The sequence below is a fragment of the Serinus canaria genome, chromosome 18 (genome assembly GCF_022539315.1).
Source record: "Serinus canaria isolate serCan28SL12 chromosome 18, serCan2020, whole genome shotgun sequence".
Lineage (NCBI taxonomy): Eukaryota > Metazoa > Chordata > Aves > Passeriformes > Fringillidae > Serinus > Serinus canaria.
The window spans coordinates 8,547,777-8,567,125 of record NC_066331.1 but is presented as its reverse complement, the minus strand read 5'-3'; the positions used below and the strand labels follow the sequence as shown (position 1 = coordinate 8,567,125).

The following is a 19,349-nucleotide window of genomic DNA, read 5'->3' as shown; positions in this document are numbered from 1 at the left end:
CCTTTTTGCTGCAGTTCTCGCACTTCATTTGCGGCGCGGCCGGCGCTGCCCGGCCCTGGCGCGGCTGCCGCGCGGTGCTGGCCGCCGGGGCTGCGGGACAGGAGAGAGCGGGGCGGGAGGTGAGAGCCGCACGAGCAGCGCCAGCCCGGCACCCGATGCCCTCCCTGCCGTCCCCGCCGCCCTTTGTTACCGCGCCCGCCCCGCCGGGCGGTCCCGGGGCGGGGGCGGCCCCGCCACGCTCACGTGTCCCGCAATTCCCTCGCCCGGAATTACCCCGCAAACGCCGCCGACCCCCGGCGCTGCGGACGACACCGAGCGGCCTCGGAGGAGCCGCGGGGCGGACGGCGCTGGGCGAGCCCCGAGGGGAAGGTGCCCCCGCGGCACGGTCCGGGCCCCGCACGGAGAGCGGAGCCCCCGCCGCTGCACCCCAGGCTCTTCAGAGCCCCCCGCACCGAGGTAACGGGAGTACGGGCGGGCACGAGCCGCAGCTCATCAGCTCTGCAGGGGAAAAAAAAAAAAAAACCCGACAACCGAAATCCCCCCGAAAGCCCCAGCGCAGCCTGTCAAGGGGCAGCGGGGCGCAGCACCGGTCCCGTACCTGCCGCCGGGGCTGTGCCTGTGGCCGCAGAGCGGGCGGGGCGGGGCGGCACCGCCTCCTCCACCGCCTCCCCCGGCCGCGCCCGCCGGGCTCATTGCGGACCTGCGCCGCCGCACGTACGCGGAGGGACGCCCCCATGCCGGTCCCCATCCCCATCCCGACCGGGACCACCGGGCCGCACTGACCCGCCAGGCCTGCCCCCCGCGCCCGGCTCTGCGGCGGGGCTGTGCCCGAGGCTTCGCCGCTTCTCTGAAGCGTCCCTGCGTATTTTTCACAACGCGCTCCTCTGTTATAGCCTACAAAGGTTTTTTTTTTTCCCTCTATTTTTGTTTTTTCCTGATGGCTTTAAAGTGAAATGACACTCTGCGAGCTACTAAATACACCATCATCACCAGTTTATTTAACCAATATGCTGCGATTTCCCATTCCTGTAACAAAACACAAGTACCAGCAATGCTGTTCCCGGGCAGGAATCACAAATCCTCATGGACAGGATTATTGAACAGACATCAGCCTTCCACAGTCTCAAAGGCCCTGGAGTATTAATCAAGATTTCTAACGATTTCTTGTCTTTCTGAACCTCAGGTTGTAGGATTTAGACAGAAAGGTTCAATCAACATTTTGCTCCTTTTTTAACCCCCAGCCATGTGAACACACACGTACAAGCAAACGCCTACACCTACACAGAGAAGTTTTTCAAGTGTAAAATGACATTTTATAAATTAAACCACAGAACTTCCGAAAAACATGCAATTTCCTGCCTGAACTGCAACTTGTCTATAGCACTGGGTAAATCCCCTCCTGTTACAGTGACCTCTAATGCTTTAAGCCTTTGAGCACAAGGGCTGAAAACAGGCACGGCCAGAGAGGTTTGTTACCCAAAACCACAACTTTATAAACACTTGTTCCATGTTAAGGATACTAAAGATAACCCCAGAGAAAAATGTAGTGCTTTTTTAAAATTATTTTTTAATTTGCAGACTATAGGTGAGATATCACTGAGGTCAGAGAAATCAAGAATTCTTTAGCTTAACCATGATGATAGCAAACAGAAAGGTTTTCATACTTACCACTTTAAGAAAAATAAGCTGATGCTGCTTTACATATACCCTGGAAAAATATTACTAATCCTGACTTGAGGTTAAAATTGTAATAGCTTTGGTAATAATTTTCTGTGCCTCTGCTCTCTTCATTCAAAATGCTCTTACATTTTATATTAGCATATTAGCCCAAGCTTTTTAAAAGCACCACAACCACGCCTGAGGAATTCCTATGTGATCTAAGAATTTGCATTTCCTACAGACTTGGTGGACTGCAGCATTATCTGACATCTTTTTTGTTCCTGTGGATGAGTATTTTCATAAAAGAAAAGCACCTTATTTCATCAGGATACAACAGCTATAGCTGCATTGACTAATAAGGTGATAGGATAGATGAAAACTTCTGAATTAGTAACATGCTGAGATTTGCACTTAAAGACACAGCCAAAATCCTCCCTGTTTCACACTCTGATTATACTTACATTTATCCAAAACTGATATAGTGATTCTTCAAAAGACATGTCAGTTTTGGATATTTCTGTAACTGCATAGATCATATTTAAAGTATTTTTTTATTTCACAGAATCACAGAGTAGTTTGGGTTGGAATGGACCTTTGAAGGTCACCTAGTCCAAATCCCCCTTCCACTAGACCAGGTTACTCCAAGCCCAATCTAGTCTGGCCTTGAATGTTTTCAGGGATGGGAATCTCTGGTGAACTCTGTTACAGGACTGGATTAAACACATTCTTCTGCATATCATCAAAGGGCAGAAGACTGAATTCCCCCCCCCATATTTTTTGTATTCACAATGAAAAACAGGGAACTGCATAGAAATGGAAGCATTTTGCAGAAATATGGAGGACATCTTAGCTTACTTAGCATTAAGTATCCCTATTTCATCCTTCATCTAGGAATACTTGGGTTGAATTTATTTCAATTTAAAAATTCAAACAAAAAGAGCTACAACATACAAACTGAAGAGTGTGCAAGGAATCTCTGTTTCAGTGCACAGTATAAGGTTATATTTGTGATATCATTAGATGTCTCATTTCTTTTATTGCCAAGAGCACTCTCTGCTTGCCATTAACTATGGATGCCATTTTCCCACAGAACAGTGGATCTCTGATCAACCCTCCCAGTATGCCTGACAACCTGAGACAAGAAAGCACCATCCTGCTTAAATCTGGGGATGCTGACACTTAATCCTGGGAGGTGACACTTACCACCTTTGCAGGGCTGCTTCCCAAAAGCCTCACTCTCTAAAAGCTTTCCTGTACCAGCAGCAGGCAGCACTTAAAGGCATCACTTCTTTTCTGGCCACTGTTGATGCATTTGGCCTCCATGTAACATTTATCCCTGCACCTGAAGCATTTACACCCTGAATGAAATGGAGAAACAAGAATTTCCCCGTGAAAACAGTGTGCTGCAAACAACTGCAAAGTGTTCCAGGCTTTGTGTGGGTCCTGCAGGGAAGTGCCAGCTGTGAATGCACACTCCCCAGCTGTCAGAATTGGGCAGTAACACTTGAACACGTAATTCCATGAAATCTGTGCTCTGCAGGCTGCACACACACTGTTCCATCGAGGGCAGGGGCAGCACAGAGAGCTCCTCCTGTGGGATGAGCTCATTTCTAACAGCACTCCCAGCCAAATCTCCAGCCAAAGCATTTGGTGGCTGCTTCCAAGCAAGCACTCTGGGAATTTATCCTGGCATGTCAGTAAGATCACATGCTTATTGCATAGCTGAATTCCTAAGATCTTAAGTTAAGACCTTAGGGCAGAAAAAAAAAATATAAGGAGTTAGAAAAGAGTATTTAGGGAAATGGCCTGAAATAGGAAAAGCACCAGAATTACAGACTTGTCAAACTACTTCAAAATTAAGGCCAGTTCTTTTCTATCTGCATGGTCTTGGGTTTAGGTCAATGACTTAAAAGTTACAAGTGTGTTTACTACACAAATAGAACATAAACACTTCCACAGAATCTATTTTTACATTGTTGAGGAAGAAGTCTACAAATAGTCAAACACATATTCCTGAATTGTTTATTTTGGAAAATAGTTTTTGTTTCTGCAGCAGCGGTTTGGAATTTATGCTGTTCTTTAGGTCGAGGATCAGGCTTTCAAAATATTCCTTCTTCCTTTTTCTATTGGTAGACATAACAGCACTCACCTACTTCAAAGAGCTGGTGTAAAATCCCCAGGATTTTAGAAAAAATGCTGTAAGAATCATTATTTGGATAGCAGAAGCTAACAAGGATCCTTGCCGTATTTATTTTGATTGTGTATGTATGTGCTATTTCCCACGCTTGAAAATATTTCTCTGTAACTTCATAATTAAATTAAGTCAGATCAGGTTATCCTAGTGTGACCTTTGAAGAACTGCAGAAGTAGAAAGTTGCTGATATTTTTGCAGTTAGTAACATAAAACATGTTGTGTGGTTTATGCTGAGTGGAGGGGACAGATGAATTTCTTGCTTTTTTCACTCCGCTCTAGACACAAGAAACCTTTTGTCTTTTATCAATCAAAACAGCTTAACATTTGGTTTCCAGAGAAACCAGTTGCTTATAAAAACTGATTGACAGCTAATTAGACATAAATTTCTTCCCAAAAGACTCAGTCAGATGCTTGTTTGGGTTGAGCACACGTGATACTTATTACTTCCTATTTTTCATCCAAATCCAGCAGCTGGTACCTTGTGACTCACAAGCAGGCCAATTCATTCTTGCAGTTCCTCACTGCCTTTTCCCATTAAAACTCTTACACAGAAAGTGCACAGCAGCTGGTATTTTCCAGTACTTACACTTACATGTCTGGGACTCTTTGGTGTTTTTTCCCTATCTTCACTCTGAAATGTTATAAAAGTCACTGGTCAAAAATCTCAGTTTGCCAGAATAGTGTTCAGAACAGCTAAATAAACTTTTATCATGTCATGGCCCTGAGCAAACACTTCAGAATATATTCGTGTTTGGAAAAAAGCCAAAATTTGAGGATTTCATCCAGGAAGGACATTCCTGTACAACTGAGAGAGGACCAAATATCATTTGTAGATGAAGTTACACACTGACTTAGAATAATTTAAGAAGTTAAGTTAAACTACAGATGTCTGCACTTCACCCATTGTGCCTGACATAAGCAGTTGCTTTAATGGATTGAACAGGAGCAGCTTTCCCATGTGAATGATGTTTGACTCAAACATGAAAGATTTTCCAAATGCAGCCTATTTGTCCACAAACTTTCCTCCCAAAATAACAGATTTTCAAATCCAAGCCTTCAGCTGATGTACAATTCAGAAAACTCATGACATCTATGTTAGACCTGTAAGATTACCTGATATTTCTCCTTTGCAAATATAAGTGATGTCCAGGTGTTAGAAAAAAACAAGTTATTTTTGTTGGTGAAATTGCCTTGTTAAAGTCTAGGGCTTGATATGCTTTAATGATCTCAGACCTAGCAGAGGTTAAAGTCTGAGAAAAAAGGATGCCCGCTGGCAGTGGACACAAAGAATGCAGAATTTAGGGGCCATCTGGCAAGAACTTCCAATACAAGGAAGAAACAAATGAAGCCAACTCAGCAACTGTGCTGAAATCAGCTCCAACTGGGTAAAAGGGAATTCTGGCAGGGGGGGGATCTGCAACCACTGACACAAGAAACCCACCTACAAGAAGGAAAGGCTGAGCATGCAGACTTATTAGCATGACAAGTGGATCATTAACCAATAGAAGACAGAATGCTTATTATTATAAGAGAATGATGTAACTTGCAGCCCGTGAACACTAATGTCTTTGCTAAAATGTATAAATAGTTAAAAGCTTTGGTGTGCCTGATGTATGGAAACGTCCACCTTGAACCCTGTGCAGAATAAACCTCTCCTTCCTAAACTAAACTCTGCATCTGTGTTTGGAGAGCTCCTAAAATCGGCAACACCTCCCTGCAGCCATTCCAAACCTACCAAGACGCTTTCGAGGTGTGTCAGCAGGGCTTGGACTGAGCGATCTCCAAAGGGTCCTTCCAACCCCAACCCTGCTGTCATTCTGCCAGAGCCGAGGCACAGCACCGGCGCTTTTGTGGTAGAGCTGCCCCAGGTGCTGCCATGGAGAACCCAGAGGTTTCCTGGGCTCCGCAGGGGCTGCCCGAGCCTGAGGAGAGCCCCCAGGACTCCCCTGCCCTCCCCGACCCCCTCATGCAAGGCGCCATGTCCACCTCACCCATCGTGGGTCGGTCCTACTGGGCCCACTGAGGCTCTCCCACACACCCAGCCTCACCCCACAGCAGCTCACTCCTCTCGTCACGCGAGGTTTCTGCTCTTTCCAAGCACCGCTAAAGTAAAACAACCAAGGAAACATCGACGCTCTTACTTCAGCAGCATCCGCGGGCCCAGGCGCCATGCTGAGTACTGGCAGCGCGCCGCCATCTTGGCGCGGCGCTGCCCTCACGGGAGGGGAAGGGAGGTTCATGGCCCATCCTCTGCCCTCACCCAAAATGGCCGCGGGCGCCTCCGTCCGTCCCTGAGGCGGGACCAGCACTGAGGGCGCGGGACGCGGAGGCGGCCGCGGATCCCTTTAGAAGGCGGCTGGAGGCCGGGCAGGTACCGCGGGCACGGGGCTGGGTGGGGGTGAAGGGGGGCCTCGGCTTCCCCACGAGCGGGGGGACAAAAACCGCGGGTTGGGTGGGTTAAGGCAGGGCCGGTCCCGGGCTGGGGAGGGTCTTCCCCTCCCTAAGGGGAAACCAGGCTGGGCTGGGAGCAGGTGCAGGCTTGGGAGATAAAGAAAAATGAGCCCTGTAAAAAAAATTCAGCTGATGTGTGGTCCTGACTGGATGGCTGCTGGTGGTGAAGATTTCAAGGGGTGAAAATTTCAATCCTTCCCATGGGTTTTGCTGGCTCGCCCTCAACCGAGAGCTTGGAGGAAGCATGAGAATGTTATTTTGATGCTGGAAATCAGTTCATTGTCAAACCAGACAAAGTCAAGTAAAACTGAGGTTTGGAATTTGGCATGAAAGAGCAGCACAAAGATACCTCTTTCTCTGTAATCATAACATTGCTGTAGTGAAACTTTAGTATTTGCTTTAGAGTGTGTTTATGATTTATTTATTAAATGTAACTTTAGAAGTTGCATTTTACTTCAAAGTCCATCTCTTGGAAGCAACAGCCTGTGAGAGACAATGCATTGATGTTGAGTGTCCAGCATTAAACCAAAACTGGCATTTGCCTGCTTAAACTTCCCTAAATTATTATGGGGGCGAGATATCAAAGTTTGCATTAATGGACTTGAATGATATGTGTGAGAATTATGTTCTAAGTAGGGTTAATATTTGTTAAATACACTGAGATTTCTGCAGTGATTTCAATTTTTTGACTTGGGTTTGATAACAGGCAGGAGAAAGCGTTGTACATGCAGAAGTATTTTCTGGTATATTGAGAACAACTCACAGGAGTCATTTGAAAATTAAAATTTGATGCTTGACATCCGGAGGAGATGGAGCATGTCTTATGCATAAGTGCTTTTGGCTCTTTCGGTTTCAGATGCTCTCAGATGTGTTGCTAAGAGATTAAAATCAAAGTCGTGGGTGCTTTTTGTTTAACTGAAAAGACCTGGCTAAGTCTGCTCCCCCGGAGCTTTGTATCCAAACTACCAGAATTGCAGGAGCATCATCTTGTATCCAAGAACAGCTGGATAACTAAAGGACTGAAAATCACATATTTGCCTTTTGTGAGAACTTGGATGTGCTCAGACCTGCTCTCTCTGTGTTTTTCATGGTTATTCAAAACCTGCTGAATGTTGGCATATTCTGGAAACCTGTTATCATGGGCAGCTAACAGCAGCTTAATGCCAGCCTCCTTCAACTGGTTCTGTGGGACAGGATGCCCAGGGAAGTGGTGGAGTCACCATCCCTGGAAGTGTTCAAAAATCATGTAGATGAAGTGCTGAAGGACATGGGTTAGTGGTGGACTGGGCAGTGCTGGGTTAGTGGTTGGGCTTCATGATCTTAAGGTCTTTCTCACCCTAGATAACTCTGATTCTATGCTGTAAGCCGGTAAAAATGTACAGAAAATGCTGCATGGGATTACCCAGTTCCTACTGGTTTTAATTAGTGCCTGCCTTTTCAGTCTCTGCTGTTTCTGCCTAGGCTGAAGGCATGGTCTTGTTGAGGACAGACAGGCACATGTGCTGTTAGAAGCTCCTGGTTGTGTTCTTGAGGTGGCTGGGAGATGGGAACGCCATCTGTGGCATTATGGGATGGTGGCCATGCTTGGCTGTAGCCCTTCCTGGGATGAGACCCTGTGTCAGAGGTGCAGAAGGCTGCACTGTCCTGCCCCAGGTCCCAGACTAACCCTTCACAGAACCCTTTCAGCTCACAGGGAAAATGCTGTCAAAGAGATTTCCATTCCCTTTGCTGTTTTATCTGTTTGAAGGGCTGCATGAATTAGCAACAACAATGTTCCAGCTTCTTGTTTTTCACATTTTTCTTCTGGAATCTGGTTATAATAGAAGGAGACTTCTACCCTTAAAATGAGAACTTTCTTCCAAGAGTTCACATTCCTGTTGTTGTTATGCAACTCTCAACATGACAGTTTTACTTTGTGGTTGTTTTCAGTGTTCATATTGCTCTTCCTGTCCAAAAAGACTGTGTTCTTACCCTGGAGTATCTTTTATAGTCTAGATTAAGACTTGGTAAGTCCTTAAAAACGCTAGGAAGGAGAACTGGTGGAATTGTCAATGGTTTAATTTTTTTTTCTTTGTTTTTTTTTTTTGGTGCAGTGAGGTTTCATGAGTCAGACTGGGCTGTTGGGAGTTTCTGTTGAAGATGTACATGTTGGTTGAAAAGCGCACAAATTCCTGTCTTCACCTAAAGAGGTCACCTGGCATCCGCTCCTGGTCCCTCTGTGTTGGTAAGACCACAGCATTCATTTCAGAGCTTGCTTTAAGGGAAGAGGGTCACAATAAACTCCTGAAAGAATCCCTAGTGAAATCCCTGCCTTCCAGGCATTTTCCTTTCCAGAAGAGGAAAGACTGTGCTTTGAACTCCTCCTTTCTCATAGCCATTAAATGAGTGTGAAGCCTCAGAGTGGCAATTTCACTGTGAGACTTCCAATCTCATCTGGAGAACCTCAGAAGCTCATGGATGGAATTTTAAGGGAGTCCTGAAAGATGAAGAACAGAAGGTTTATTATGTGCCATGCAGCAATAGAAATGTGAAGCTTCTGAAGAGGGTTTTAGGTTGAGAAATATCTCAGCTTGCAGGAGTGGAAAACTGCAGTGTGACCACGCTGGGTTGGTTGCTGTGTGTGGTTGGTGCTGAGCTCCTAAGGACTCAGTATGAAATGGGAAGTCATACAGGATATTCTGAAAGTCATCTTTATAAACACTGCTGAATATGCAGGAAAAAGAAACTTGTTAGGATTGTACTGAGAGAGCTGCTGGGGAAAATCTGGTATATCCTGCTTGCCAGCCGAGTAGATCCCACTGCAGTAATACCACCTTGTCATTGCTTTCAGGGGTGTTATTGAGAAGATCTTTGCAGTTGCAGCAGCCTCTGGGGCATGGGGCACTCTTCAGCTGCTTCCCCCTCTCTGAGAGAAAGGAGTTGGCAGTTTTTGACACAACTTTACTGTAAAAGTTGTCTTTTAGCCCCATAGAGCACTTAAAGGGGAAAATAACCATTGCAAGGTTTGTGTGAGCACTCCAAGTTGTACTGTGGTGACAGGAAGTATGGTGTCATGACTAAATTGAGTCCCTCTGAGGTTCTGTTCCCAATTGTGTCATAAAATTTTTATTTCTGACCCCAGCCACTGTGCTTTTAATGCCTTTGCAGAATGGAAGTTGTTTTAATACTGAGAGAAAAAAATAACTTGACTTTGATATAGTGATCTATATTGCAGTCATGTTTGTCCTGTTTTTGAAAAGTGATGTTTTCCTTCTGGGAATTTCAGGTATTTTTTGAGCTGCTTATTTGTCTTAATTCTCTCCTCTTTTCCTCCTAGGAATAGCCTCCATAGGTTTGGCTGCTGCTTATTACAGTGCAGGTAATGGCCTATCACTTTTTTGGGAGAGTTCTTTCTTTCCTGTTAATCTCTTTTTCATGCTGATGACTCATCTGCAGCTTCTGTCTGTCCCCTCAAAGGCAGTGGAGGTTCCTCTCCCCCTTTGTGGTGTGAATATTAAAACTAATAATAACTGTTGCCTCTATGGCTTACTGTGCTGTAGTGCTCTATTTCTTACTCAGCCTCCTTTTCCATTTGCAAGTATTTTTAATAATGATATTGGTACTCTGTGGCATTTTGTACTTTCAGTGTTTTATAAATGTGATTAGCTGGTCCTTACAGCTCTCCTGGGAAGACATGTAATGATTATTTGACACCATAATGAAATGATTACTTTGCCTGTGACGGAAGTTCTCTGTTTCTCTGGAAACTGTCAGATCATCACTGGCAGAGATTACTCATCCAAGCACCTTTAGGGATGAGACAGCTCCTGCTGCTTCCTCCCCCTGCAGTACAGCAGACTGCACCAAATGCCAGCTGTCTTCCCATCCATGGGATTTGTCCTGGAAGCTGCCCTGTGATTCTTGTGCTGCATCTTGTTAACATCAAATGTTCAAACTTAATAGTGTGTAGGAATGTGCTACCAAAAGAACCCACGTATTTTTATTTAAAGAGAAAAATGCAGTCAAAGCTGCTTGAGCCACCAGTTAAATCAATCTTCTTTTTCTTAAGACGTTGCAACAAAATTTTCTGAAATCTCAGCACAGTTCTGCTGTGCCTTCAGTTAAAACCCTGAGTGAGCAAATTATTCACGCTGTGACATGTAAACATTGCCAGGACGTGAAATGCAAATGTTTGTTTGTCAAGAGGACCAACTGCTTCCTTTTATGCAGGAACATGTTTGCTTTTTTGAATTTTCATTGTCCTTATCCTTGTCCTCTGCAGCACAAATATTTGGTGTTTGACAGCAGGTTGGCAGTTTTGTGAATGCCTTTTAAGATGCCTTTGCTTGTACAGAAGAGAAAGATGTGATGTTACAACCTTGCCAATAATACATATGCTTATAATTCTGCATGGTTTGAAGCCCAGCATGAATGAAGTCTCTGAAAAGTGTGAAGATTTTCTGTATTTTCATCCTGGGAAAGAGCTGTAAAATAGCTTGTAGTACAACTAAAGGCAAAAATGTTCCATCAGAGAAAACTTTACTCCTTTTGCTGCTTTTAAAGGGAGCGTGTTGCTTTCAGGATTGTTTGAAAAACCAGAGAAGGGGGGGGGAAACCCTAAATTTATGCATTTTTTGCATTGTCCAGACAGCTTGGCATGGAAGCTCTTCTACATGGCTGGGTGTTTCTTTGTGGCAGCCCAGAATCTGGAGCAGTGGGAGGTAAGATGCTGAGCTCAGGAAATGAGGGTCTGTGAGTAGGAAGCAGTTGGCAGATGCTGATTCCAGCAGCCCCACACACTTGCTCTGTTCAGACAGACAAGTTATGCTTTTGGTTTTCAGCAAACCCTCTGGGTTGCTATGCTGGGACTGGAATTAGGGCAATAATTTTTTGCTTACACAAGCATAAAAATATGAAGCTAAACACATGGGTATTTTTAAGGGGAGACTTGGCCCAAAATGTTCTCTCTTATATAAAAGAGGGAGGATGACCAGGACATTCAGCTGCACCACATGATTTTGAACTTAGCCTTCAAGCTAATGACAGAGAAACCACTAAATAAGGGAGCTTTAAGCTTCCAGGCTGCTCAGCTTTTTTCCTCTGGTTTAGAATTGTGTGGATGCTGATTTGAGAGCAATAAGTCATCTTGTCACCCTGCTGACCTGAGTTGTGTTGGAACGAGCAACTCATCTAAAGAGAATGAGATCCTCTTCTCATTGATTAATATGAAATGTCATTAATATCCCATATCATTAATATCCATTTTCATTGGGATATTTGAGGTCTGTGTGAGCCTGGCCCATAGAGCACAGCACTGGGATATCAAATTCACCAGGAGTGAAAATTATAGGAGTTACAAGTTAGTGGTCAAATTTGATTCCAGGCAAAGTTTTTTTTATATGGGGAATGTGGCAAGAGGGACAATGAACCCACTTGTAACTCCCTCCTAGAAGTCACACAAGAGATGTGGTAAAGTTTATCTTAAAACCAAGAGCAAGATTGTGATTTTCATGGTCTAGTAATAGAGGAATGTCTCTGAACTAGCTGTGTATTCTTCTGTTGCCAAGATTATTTTCCCCTAGAACTATTTTTATTTTACTTTGAAGCATAGCTAGTGATGGTGTTTTCAAGAAAATCTTAATTCTTATTTTTCAATTTTACAGGAAGCTGTATTTGATAAAAACAAGGGAACAATCTGCCTAAAAACATTCAACCTCTACAAAAAAATACTGACCTTATCAAAAGGAGGCAATGAACAAGGTGAGAAAGCAGCATCTGTGGTAGAAAATGTGGTGATGGATGTGTGCCCATTTAATAGCTTCTCTGGAGTTCTGTACTCAAATTAAATCACATCTGCTTCCAGATCTGCTTTGTTCCCAAGCAGCAGATGTAACAATCTGCCTCTCTGGACCCAAATGCTTTTTCTCAGTGTGCTGAATGCATCTTGTTAATTATTTTAATCCAACATAAGTAGGCCTACACATTGCTTTCCATAATAATCCTAGCCATTCCTTTGGGATGTTAATGTGTTTACCTTGCTCTTGGCTAGCCTGCTTGGCAGCTGGGACTGGTGGAAAAACTTCCATTTTGGATCCAGAAGTTGAGATTCCTGTAATCTCATCTGCTTTGGGGAGCAGGCAGAGGTTTGATACATGTGCAAGCAGGCATGTTACATCCTGCAGGTATAGAATGTGAATATTCTGTATTAAATATAGAATATTTAAAGCAGCCTGTACAGGAGACTCAGTTTAATGCAGAATCTGAAGGACTTTGGGCTTCCTCTTGGACTAGCAGAAGTTGCAGAATAGACTGTGAGTTGGTGGAGTCATGATGGTGAGTTTGTAGCTCTATTGTAAACTGAAATCTCTCTTCTGTTACAAAAGTAGGATCTTCTTCCCTGGCAGAGTTTTTGTTCTATTTCCTGATGTGAATAGAACCAGCTCTCAGTAAGCTCAGAAGAGTGGCCAAATTTGGGATGACCTTAAGCTGAGTTGGTTTTTTAAGAGTTCATGTTGGAGATGGAAGATAAAAGGTGAGGAGAGAAGGATGTTTAATGTTTCTGGGCTTTCCTTTAGCATACATGTTTACAATGGAGAGCTGAGGATATCTCTTCCTCTATGACAATATCTGGTTTAGGTACCCTTCATGTGAGGATGCAGAGGTCAGCAGGTGCTTTGAGCAGTTAAATGTTTCAGTATTAGTTCAATCTCAGTAAACTGAACACCTGCTTGCCTACTCCACACAGAAAAACAGTTACACCTGCCATTAAAGCAGGTGGGAAACATAAATAATAGTGGGTTGCACCCCAGTGCCTGACTGGCTGTATCTTTATCCTTAGGGCCTGTCCCAGCTGCAGTGTACTGCATTCACACCCTGTGGATGTGTCTTTTGCCTGAGCAGCTCAGCAGGTGTTTTGATACCTCAAATTTTAGCTGTTCTATTTTTCAGGTATTGTGCTGCTTTAGTGTGTACTTCTGAGCTTTGTATCAGGAGATGGTGAGCTCTGCACAGAGCAGGGAGATCCAGCTGTGCTGTGAGGGCCCTGATCAAGGAGGAAGGATGAGAAGGACTCCACTGATACCAGATGGCTAATTAATTACTTTATTATGCTGTATTATTCTGTACATCTAAAACTGAATCTGCCAAGCACTCAACCCTGCACACAACTGCACTGAATCTTGTGGCTGTCTTCAACAGTCCTGACACACACACACCTTTGGCCCTGATAGGCCAAGGAAACCAAACACCATCACTGTGGGTAAACAATCTCCATATTGCATTCTACCTTTGCACAAACACAGGCACAGCAAATGATAAGAATTGTTTTTCCTTCCTCTGAGGTTCAGAGAATGTGGAACTCAGAAATATTCTTGGGCAGAATTGTGCCTTGCTTTTCTCTGTGGAGAGAAATGTGGCTACAGGGAGACAAAACAATTCCTGCTCTAGCTGGGGACCAAGGACAAATGACCCAAATTTCAGGCCTAAGAGCATAAAAAATGTGGACTGAAGAGAGAAAAACAAGAAGGATGGGACTTGATGGGCTAAAGCTGTGATTGGACAATGAACTGCAAGACCCAAATGGAGCAGAACTTTTAAAAATGAGAGACCCCATGACTGGTCGTGCATTTTGGGACCATTTTGGTTCATCTTGAGTGTAGCCCTGGCTGGGCTCTTGTGCTGCTCAAGGGGGATCTATGGAGGCCTTTTAATAAATACCTAAGTAGAATAAATTAGTGGATTCTTTAGCTCCATCTAGCCTCGGTTCTAGATCAGCCTTCACAAGGCATCAGGACTGCCCTGGCTGTGAGGGATCCCAGCCGTGGTGCCCAAGAGCAGGGTGCTGAGGGTTTGCAGTCCTGCTGACAGCTGCCTGTTCCCATCCCTGCAGTGGTGGCCGTGCTGAGCGAGATCCGCGATGTGAACGTGGAGGAGGAGGCCGTGCGCTATTTCGGGAAGGGTTACCTGGTCGTGCTGCGCTTCGTCACCGGCTTCTCGCACCCGCTCACGCAGAGCGCCGTGCTGGGCTGCAGAAGGTGCAGTGGGGACTTGGGAAAACTGGAACGTGTAAGGTGGGGAATGCCAATCGTGTGGGTCAGTAATTGCCAGCTATTATTGATGCCTCAGGTTTTGGCTTTTATAGTTTTCAGATTCTGTGCTGGTTTAGTGTGTGGGTCTGGGCTTTGTATTAGGGGATGGTGAGCTTTCTGCACAGAGCAGGGAGACAAAACAATTCCTGCTCTAGCTGGACAAATGATCCAAATCTCAGGCCCGAGAGCATAAACAGTGTGGACTGAAGAGAAGAAAACCAAGAAGAATAAGACTTCATAACCTAAAGCTGTAATTAGACAATTAACTGCAATATGCAAATGGAGCAGAACTTAAAGTGAGAGACTCCATCACCTGTTGTCCATTTTGTGACCATTTTGGTTCATCTTGGGTGTAGCCCTGGCTGGGCTCTCGTGCTGCCCAAGGTAGACTTTTATTAAATACTTTATTCTTTAACTCTGTCTAGCCTCTGTTCTAGGTCAGCCTTCACAAGGCATCATTATAACTAAGCTCAGTTTTTAGACTTGCTGTTATGACCCTGTGTTACTTAGTTTAACCTTTTAAATCCCATAATGTTTTCATTTGCAGACATTTGGCTAACACCATCTGTCAGGATCATGGTTAAATATCTGAGATCCCTTTAGTGCTGCATGTCTGCTGGAGTTGCCTTCCTGAGCTAAGCAGTGGCAGAGGGGACTAATTCTACTTTGCAAACATTTGGTGTATTAGTTAGCAGAAAAATTATCTTAAACATTGGTAATAAAGAACCTTGCAGCAGGGACTGGGAAAAGGCTGATTTGTTCTGCTGTGGAGGGAATGGCTTGGTGTGTCAGCCATAGCCTCTATGCCCATATGACTTTCCCTCTAAGCAATTTTCAGGAATTAGCATGCCTGCTCTTGTCTTGTCAGCACTACAGTTCCACTAACTCTTCCATTGTTTCTTCTTTTCCACAGTGATGTGGAAGCAGTTGCCAAACTCATTACGAGTTTTCTGGAACTGGACAGAGTAGAGACCCCACAAGATTTCTCCCAGAGCAGCGAAACAGAGGCAAGTGATGCAGATGAACCACAGGTTAAATACTGATAGTCATTGTGAACTGAAACAAGCAGAGGCTTTCACACATCTGGAGAATATTCTGGTTGTTCTTCAGAACAAGAAACCCCTCACAACCCTGACCTGGGCATTTCTCAACGTGTGTATTTGCAATGGGTGGAATCTGTCATAGTTTAGTGTTGAACTGCTTCAGGACCCTGCATGTGGACACTGCTGGCTTTTGAACTTTTGTCACCTCCTCAAACTTGTCTAAGAATAGCTATTTATTAATGAATTGGTTTGAAGTAATTGCTTTTCCATTAATGAAATGAAGATGCAGATGTGAACTGCTTACTGCAAACATTTGCTGCAGGTACAGTATATGCAATGTAGAAGAGTTGAATTTGTAACTCATAACACAATGCTTTGATGTTTCCCCTTTAATATATGCAATTAGGAGATGCAGAGTAGTGGCACTTTTATGTTCTCTACTACTGACTTGCCACTGGATATCTGTGGAAATTAAAGTCTGAGTGCCTCTCTTGGAATTTTAAACATCAGGTTGATCAACTTGTAACGGTGTCTTAACTTATCTCAGACTCACCAAGGAGCCATAAATAGCAAAGGAGAAAGGATCATGATGAAACAGCTTTGGGATGCTCTACCTTAATCCTGTTCTGCTTAACTTCTGGGCAGGACTGAGCAATCTTTTTCTGGACCTCAATGTTTACTATTCAAACTGTGTATTTAGAAAGGAAGCAGGGACGTGTAACTTTAGGTAGGGAAAAGACTGATGTCAAACAAGGTGGTAGCTTAGAGTTGTTGAGTATTTCCTCACTTGAAATGATACCAAAGTGCTAAATAATAACTTTTTTTAAAGGTAGGTAGCATAGACTAAATGTCTGACTTGTATCTGTGTTTTACTCCAGGTGTGTGGTGTCCTCTGTTCTGGCCAATGGTTTCAAAAATAGTTAAAATATACATTTTTTCAAGGTATTTCTGAAGCAAAAGCTATCTCTGTTAGTCAACATATTCTGTCTAGAGCTAGAACTCCATCATGCTTACATTAACATGTCAGTACAAGAGAAAATTGTAAAAAGCTGCCAGCTCCTTTAGCGTGCTACAGCTGCTTGTACTGAAGTTCACTAGGTTTTATTTAGGAATCTTATGATCTTTAGACCTGATTTAGAAAATATGTACACAGTTACATCTAGGAGATGTGAACAGGGTACGAGGTAACTGTGTTGGCTGCTTTCACGGTTGGCCAGCAGCAAATGTCTCCTGGCAGCAGTTCCTTCAGAGTTTAAAAGAGCCTGTGTTCTTGTTTCCAATCACTCTACCTCTACAGAGAGAAGGCTCTGAAAAGTTTTTGGTAGCAGGCATGTCCTGTTGTGTGTTCCAGTTTGGGGTGAAGCTGAGCACCTGCTGATCAAAGGTTTCCTTTCAGCTGTTCAGACCCAGGATGTGAGCAGAGGCAGAGGCTGAGGCTGGTGCTGTCACTGGAAGGTACTCACACTGCAGCAGGGTTGATGGCTGTTGATGTAGCTGCCTGCAGCACAGAACTAGGTCTGTTTCCTTTAAATAAGAGAAAAAACGTGTAATTATGTCAGGTATCAGTACAGAGCTCTGCCAGTACATGTTCCTGAAAGTCCTTGAGTTGTTGGGGTAATCATGGGGCTTTTGGTGCCTACCCCACACCACTGGAACTGAGAAGTTGCTGTGTATGAACGTGGGAAAATTAGGTTGCAGGCAATTAGCTAAATTTGCCTTTATTCTCCAGCACAGCTGTAGGCTAAGCATAATCATCAAACCTGTTTTAAAAAATATTGCAGGGTGTAACACTTAATGTAGAGTTCCTCATTTAAATCCACTGTAATGTATACCTGAGGTGATGCTCATTTTAGGGAGAGGAGAATGAGACTGGGGACTTGGAGTACTCTTTTTTCCCCACAGTGTAAAATGAGACTGGTGAGTGTTCTAAGGACTTCCAGTAGGAAGTACTGTCATGGTACAGTGTAAGCACAAGGGCTCAGCCTGTGCTGCTTTGTATCAAGGATATTCAGAGGGCATTGTGGTGTGCATTGCACTTACTCTGAGCCCGTGGAGTGGACCATGGATAAACCAGACAAAACTACCTGCCTTCAGTCTCAGCTCTATTGGCTTTCATTTGTATTCCCATGAGAGCTGACATTCCACAGAAGATAAAAACCACACTGTAGTTCTCCAGTTAAAAATCAGTTTTTGAGAGGTACATCTGTTGGTCTGACCCTGCACTGCATCCTGTGTCCTGTTTCTGCTGAGCTGCAGTGCATCCAGCTTGCTTTGCATTCATGGTGTTAGTCATGTCTACACTTAGACACTATGCAATGTCTTAGACAAGACTAAACAGTGTAAGGAACATTGAAAAGGGAATGACCTGTAGTAAAGTAAAATGTAACTCAAAATACATCCTGTGGAGTAAGTTGTATGTTGGGTTGGTGGCAGTGATCACCTCTTCAGAGGTGTTTTCCAGTATCCTCCTCACTCCTTGTTATCCTGCTGTGTCAGGCAGGAGAGGGATGGCTGCTGCCATGCACTGTGTGTCCAGGAGGAATTTTGGCTCCTCAGCCTTTCCATTGGGGCAGCTGGTGCCATCCTCTCTTGTGCCATTTCCATTTTGCATTTGGCAGCTGTCACTGTACCAACAAGTCCAGTTTCAGTGGGGACCTGTGTTCTGTAGTCTGAGCTAGCAGGATGGGCCCCAAGGACGTTCTGGCAGACTGGGGGTGCTCCTGTGGGGACGTGTCAGGCACTGCTGGCTGATCCACCCAGGAGCTTCCTGTGGCACTGATCCACCTGAGCCTGGCAGTGGCACACTGCACCAGTGGTAGCACAGGCTGATGGGTTTTCTCTTGTGTTTCTCATGATCCACATGTGGAGCTTCTTGCCCTCTAAAACTCTGCCATTTTTAGCTGGAAGACATGGCCAGATGCAGTGCAGTAACTGTGTGCAAGTACAATTCACCTGCAATGGCTGTTCCCCTGGATTTGGTTGTGGCAGTGTCTGTGCCCTCAGCAATGGCATCAGCTTGAGGAACTGTGGACAGCAGGTGCAGCTCAGGACAGGGTTCACTTTCCCTCTTTGGACGAGTCCTCTGTCATCCTCCTTTTCTGCCACTTCCCACCATTCTGCTGAAGGCTTTCCTGGATGGTTTTCCTCACTCCTCTTGGGCCAGCCCAGTAGCCTACATGTGCCTGCTGTGAAGTGACTTGGACTCAAAGGAATGACATGAAAGACTCATTTTGGTTAGGAAATGAGGTACTCCTGGGAGACTCCTACAGATGTACTCATGAACTTTAGCATCTCAGGCTATCCAGAGACTTGTGCCTGGACAGCTGTAGTTTGCATGACTTAACAATGATTTAAAAAGCTGCACAGCAGAGCTTAGATTAGCTCCAACACCCTGACCCTAAACCAAGCCCCTTTGTCCCGTCCTTCACTGGAACTGTAAGTGGCACTTAGCAGGTGCTCCAGGGCAGCCCAGTGGCAGCTCCTTGCATGGCTGTGCTGGGATGGGACTGGGGCTGTGGCTGCTGCACTGCTTTGTGTAACCTTGCTGTAACCTCATATCCCTGCACAATGAAATATTCCATACCTGGCATCAAGTGTGCAAGTCTCAAAGAAAATCTAAATATTTATAGTTGAGATCTGACTCTCGAGCTGTATTTATGAAGTTACACAGGTACCAAAACCTCAGCTTGCTCAAGTAATAAATAAAGAGTGCTAGTCCTGACAGTGTCATAGATGGCTGGGAGGCAAAAATACTTTTGGAAAATGTTTAGAAATTGCCTTTTTTTTACTTTAAAATTGCAAGTAGAATTTCAGCAAGGCGTTGTGGTGTTGTCTTTTTTTAAAAAAAATGTTCATTGAAAAAATCAACTTTGAAAACTTGTTTTGCATTGCTGTAGTATTTTGTATTGTTTTTAATTAAAATTATTAAAATATTAA

The 19,349-nt window shown here is 44.4% G+C and overlaps 2 protein-coding genes across 6 annotated transcripts in view; one reads left to right on the top strand and one right to left on the bottom strand.

Moving 5' to 3' along the window:
- NARF (nuclear prelamin A recognition factor) overlaps nt 1–6,093 on the bottom strand; it is a 23,495-nt gene extending 17,402 nt beyond the window's left edge. The window contains exons 1-2 of one of the 4 annotated variants that reach the window (XM_050981247.1): nt 599–648; nt 2–90 (exon numbers count right to left, since the gene is read on the bottom strand). In XM_050981247.1, coding sequence (XP_050837204.1) covers nt 2–28 — 27 coding nt within the window. In that variant the 5' untranslated portion in view covers nt 29–90; nt 599–648. The other 3 variants (XM_050981248.1, XM_050981249.1, XM_018919151.3) reach the window with 3 other exon arrangements.
- Nucleotides 6,079–19,349, top strand: LOC103819886 (cytochrome b-245 chaperone 1). Of its 2 annotated transcripts, none has more exons than XM_009094485.4 (7): nt 6,079–6,224; nt 8,398–8,528; nt 9,621–9,662; nt 10,931–11,004; nt 11,947–12,043; nt 14,172–14,316; nt 15,284–19,349. In XM_009094485.4, the coding sequence occupies exons 2-7, from the start codon at nt 8,444–8,446 to the stop codon at nt 15,411–15,413; spliced, it is 573 nt and encodes a 190-aa protein (XP_009092733.1). In that variant the 5' UTR covers nt 6,079–6,224; nt 8,398–8,443; the 3' UTR covers nt 15,414–19,349. The 2 variants fall into 2 exon arrangements, with proteins under 2 accessions (XP_009092733.1, XP_050837207.1); XM_050981250.1 differs by having other exon boundaries at nt 14,172–14,352.

Excerpts from the sequence above, each read along its gene's own strand:
- LOC103819886 (XM_050981250.1), top strand. The coding sequence starts at position 8,444 with ATGTACATGTTGGTTGAAAAGCGCACAAATTCCTGTCTTCACCTAAAG. Across the intron at positions 8,529-9,620 it reads CTCCTGGTCCCTCTGTGTTG|GAATAGCCTCCATAGGTTTG; the intron begins GTAAGACCACAG and ends TTTTCCTCCTAG. Across the intron at positions 14,353-15,283 it reads GGAAAACTGGAACGTGTAAG|TGATGTGGAAGCAGTTGCCA; the intron begins GTGGGGAATGCC and ends TCTTTTCCACAG.